This window comes from Parasteatoda tepidariorum, chromosome 8 (assembly GCF_043381705.1).
Source record: "Parasteatoda tepidariorum isolate YZ-2023 chromosome 8, CAS_Ptep_4.0, whole genome shotgun sequence".
Classification (NCBI taxonomy): Eukaryota; Metazoa; Arthropoda; class Arachnida; order Araneae; family Theridiidae; genus Parasteatoda; species Parasteatoda tepidariorum.
Genome location: NC_092211.1, coordinates 89,946,584 through 89,950,684, shown reverse-complemented (window position 1 = coordinate 89,950,684; position 4,101 = coordinate 89,946,584). Strand labels below are relative to the sequence as shown.

The following is a 4,101-nucleotide window of genomic DNA, read 5'->3' as shown; positions in this document are numbered from 1 at the left end:
CCCCTCCTCAAGCTTCCCAATCATTCTTCCTCGAGTAAAGTCGTCTAAATGATTTCTTGAAGACATGTTTCACAAAACAAATCACCTGCACTTGCAGCGAATGTCTTTAACTACGGTGCTCTTCATCCTTTTATCACACCTTTGACCTGCGCGAGCCGACCCACAAGGTTTACGTACACTTACATCACCTACGACGTCTTATTTCTAAAATTTGCATACAAATAATCTTTCTTCTGAATTACGTGCATATTATACTGCAATTTCATGGCTATCTTATAGTTTGTTGGGGAGCTGTGGCCGAAAAACCACTTGTTGCTTAAGTTTTGCACACCAGTGTAGAGTAGGCGTCTTAAGGTGATGCGATTTATCCACATTTTCTTCTCTCTGTTACCATGGTATCAGAAAATCTTGCATTTTCCCCATAACAGTGTAATTCAATTTTTTACTGAAACGAACTGCCCGGGAGAAAAAGCAAGATTTGTTGATATCATGGTAAAGACAGAAAAAAAAATGTGAATAAATCGCGTCACCTTAAGACATCTACTCTATTTACAAAGAGTATATGTTTGGATAACTTTTGGGAAAATTTGTTCATTCAGTTATCATAGTCACCTGATTTTCGAGGCTGTAGGGACTGTCAGAGTGGATGGCATCTTCAATGGAATTCCTGGACAACCACTGGTCCGAATAGAGAATGAGGCGAATGAAGACTTGTCCGAACATTGCAAAGAAAAGATTCTTGTGAATTCGTGTACGTTTGTTCTTCAAGGAGCTATAAAAACAGCAAACGAATAGAACAAAACAAGGAAAATGAATCACCGATAATACGTTGTGCAACAAATCCGAACGTTTCCTTCTGCGTTTTAGATGAGACTAAGTGATTCTGTATAAGCAAAAGGTGCGCTTGATCCATGCATCAAATTTGAAATTGTTCATCTCTTATCGTTTTGGTGTGAAAAAAGTCGCCTCTAATACTCGGATATCTCGCTTTTTATTGCCTTAAAACTTCTGGAAGTTAAAATAGACTTTTGTCGCTAAAATTTCATTAAGATAGCCAACTTATCTCACTGTCGGTGAGAGTTCCTTTATTTAAGTTCACAACCTCCAAGAAGAGAGAAGGTCTTCACATGGGGGGGGGGGGGGTTTACCNGGGGGGGGGGGGTTTACCATAAATGAGAAATCCCGCCCTTTAGTAGACCGAACTTTGTGATGTCTTTCTAACGCCTTTCCCTCTGAGCTGTTTACGTTCATTCCTTCGGAATACTAAAGTGATCCATGCAAAGGTCTTTTCTCTTCTGGAATTTTTAAATTGTTGCTGTGAAAACTATAAAGTCGCCAAACTAAAATGTGGTAAATAAAAAAAATTACGACCGATTCGCTGTTTTAAGCCTAAAACATATAAGAAACACATATTTTCATCTAAAAGACGTTTTCCTTCTTATGCAGTGAAATTATACTTTTTTACATACAATTTCAGCAAAAAGTTCAATCATTTTTTTAGAATCTTTTATTTAATTATGATTTATGCCTACCTACTAACAATACATTCATAAACTTAGATAGTTTATCTCCAAAGGCTTTTCAGGAATTTTGTTTTTTTGTTTATTCATTTGCAAACTTGGTAATGAGATATATCTGATTTAAAAACTAACGCCTCATTTTTTTTGTCTCGATGACCTTCACCTAAGAATCACTCATCCATTATCAATCAATGTTTCAGAATAAATCCTTCCAAGATGAAGAGATGAAATAAAAATCTTCTTCTCGCCTATACTGAAAGAAAAATTCATGAACATAAAACTTTTATGAGTTATTTCACCAAACGAGACACTCTTTATTTCTAACGGGTCTCCTAAAAACAATTCTCAGTGGATGAATTTTTTTTAAAATATTGCTCAAATGTTGTTCTCCTACGTATCCGAAGTTTGAATAAAATAATTATTTTTTGATGTTAATAAAAATTAGCCAAGTTATTTTATCCATTTAAAAACTGCGTTTAGAAGTAAAGAAATGGTTTACCTGAAGTGGACGAAGATGAAGATGGAAATGAGAAGAAATAGAAGAGAAATACTCAATCCTGTCATCTCTATGACTCGAGTCTCTTTCGCAATCTCTATCTTTCTCTGTCAAACAAACAACAATAGTATAGACAACATTTTCAAAAATACATTGTACTTCCTTATCTAGTGATTTGCGGGAAGATCTCCCCCCCCCCCCAAGATATCCTCCTATTAAATGAATAACAACAATGCTTTAAAGCTTAGTGACAGTGTATTTTTAATACATTATTACTAGAGTAAATATTCTTTATAATCTGTTTCCAGACTGAATATTTATGACACTGTTAGAGCGTTAATTCTAAATATTTCTCAAGTGCGCATGTTTTTCTTTTCAATGACGAATTTTCTTTTCTGATGAATTTTCTTTTCTAATATGAGTGCGTATTCATTACACTGTTATTTAGAGTGCAGATTCATAAAACGAAAATTATTATATGCACTCTAGTAAGAGTGTAATGAATACAAGCTAGAGTGAAATGATTTACTCTAGTCTATATTCATTCAAAAAGATATGATGTATTATTAAAGAGAGATGTATTTATTATACTATCACTATAGTGCATATTTAGTTAGCTAGTACTAGTGTGCTTATCTATTACACTATTACTAAAATGTGCATTCAGTACACTGTTATTAGATTTTCTAAAAAAGACTCTATTATATACGCACTGGAACAATAATATATATGCACACTAGTAACCATGTGACGAATATGAACTAGATTAAAATCACCCCCATTTCGCTCCCAAAAAAAGGGAGTTTTCGGGTATTATTTAGAAAGACAAAACAAAGCTTCGCATGAAACAAAATCGTGGGAATTTAAAAATTGTCTCATTATTTGGACTAAAAAGAAAAAATGCCGATGAAATATAAACCATTTTTAACAAAATGGTGGTTAGAGGGGTTTTAGTTTAAATAGCATAATTAAAGCATATAATGAACTTTAAAAAAATATTTTCCCGATCATGCCAGGAACTACAACAAAATGGTACTTGTTCGAAATAGATTATGACTGACTATCTGTACTGCAAACACGAGACTTTCAGGTGAATTTTTGAGCCAATTTATGTAATTAATTAAAAATTCAGTGCCGGTTTGGCGTCTTTTTACAGAAATTCGCATTGCTTATTTATGACCGGTTTTTGATCGCAAATACTTCTCTGTCGGTATACTTTTGAATTTATGTTTTTCATCTTGTGTGTAAGTAGTAAACAATTTATAAAAGTGGGAAAAAGTAAATACGAATAAAAAAAAGAAGAGGATTGAAATCCATCCAGATAAAAATGAAATAATGACGAATTCACAATATTGCCTTCATTATTATTATTTAGAAATGCAAGCTTACTTAGTTCGCATATAGTTTAGAATGTATACTCTACGTAATTAAAATTTATATCAGATAAAAAAGACATTTTTTGAAAATAATGATGACGATACAGATCCTGTTTACTTTCCTTACTTGTGATAGCACTTTAAAAATATGAGAAGGGAAACTTTCTAAGAATTTATTGTCCATATTCATTATGTAATTAATAGAAAAAAGTATATATATATATGTTTCGAATCATATATAGATTTCTTAACTTTATATAAGTCTAAAAATAATTAACTGCCATTAGAGAATATAAATATCTAAATATTAAACTTAAAAGCAAATATCATTACCGTAAACCGGGGCGAGTCTACACATTTCAGTTTTATTTAATTTTCACTACTTTAAATTGCAAATAAAAAAATTTTTACCGACGGAGGACTTAGTTCAGACTCTAAGGAAGATGGCGCTGTAGTAGTTTGATCCGTTTTTATTTATTTGGTGTCTTTTTAACCGACTTGTTCAAACGTCCTTTGAGAGATTTGTATTGAAAATCAGCAAACTTTTAGTTGGTGCTCCGTAAGTATATTATTATTATTACTATTTTCACTTTGGTTAAGTGATAAACTTATCTAAGACTAAGATTACATTAATTTTATAGGAAAAAAAAAAAAAGAATGTAAGTTTTGCTGTTGTAAACAAAAAGCCAGAATTCGCGGGGCGAGTCTA

At 32.3% G+C, this 4,101-nt stretch overlaps 1 protein-coding gene across 2 annotated transcripts in view; it reads right to left on the bottom strand.

The window, feature by feature from the left end:
• LOC107442144 (PDF receptor) overlaps window positions 1-4,101 on the bottom strand; it is a 120,002-nt gene that overhangs the window by 48,470 nt on the left and 67,431 nt on the right. For both annotated transcript variants that reach the window (XM_071184360.1, XM_071184359.1), the window contains exons 4-5: window positions 2,020-2,123; window positions 613-772 (exon numbers count right to left, since the gene is read on the bottom strand). In XM_071184360.1, coding sequence (XP_071040461.1) covers window positions 613-772; window positions 2,020-2,123 — 264 coding nt within the window. The remainder of the gene's footprint in view (window positions 1-612; window positions 773-2,019; window positions 2,124-4,101) is intronic.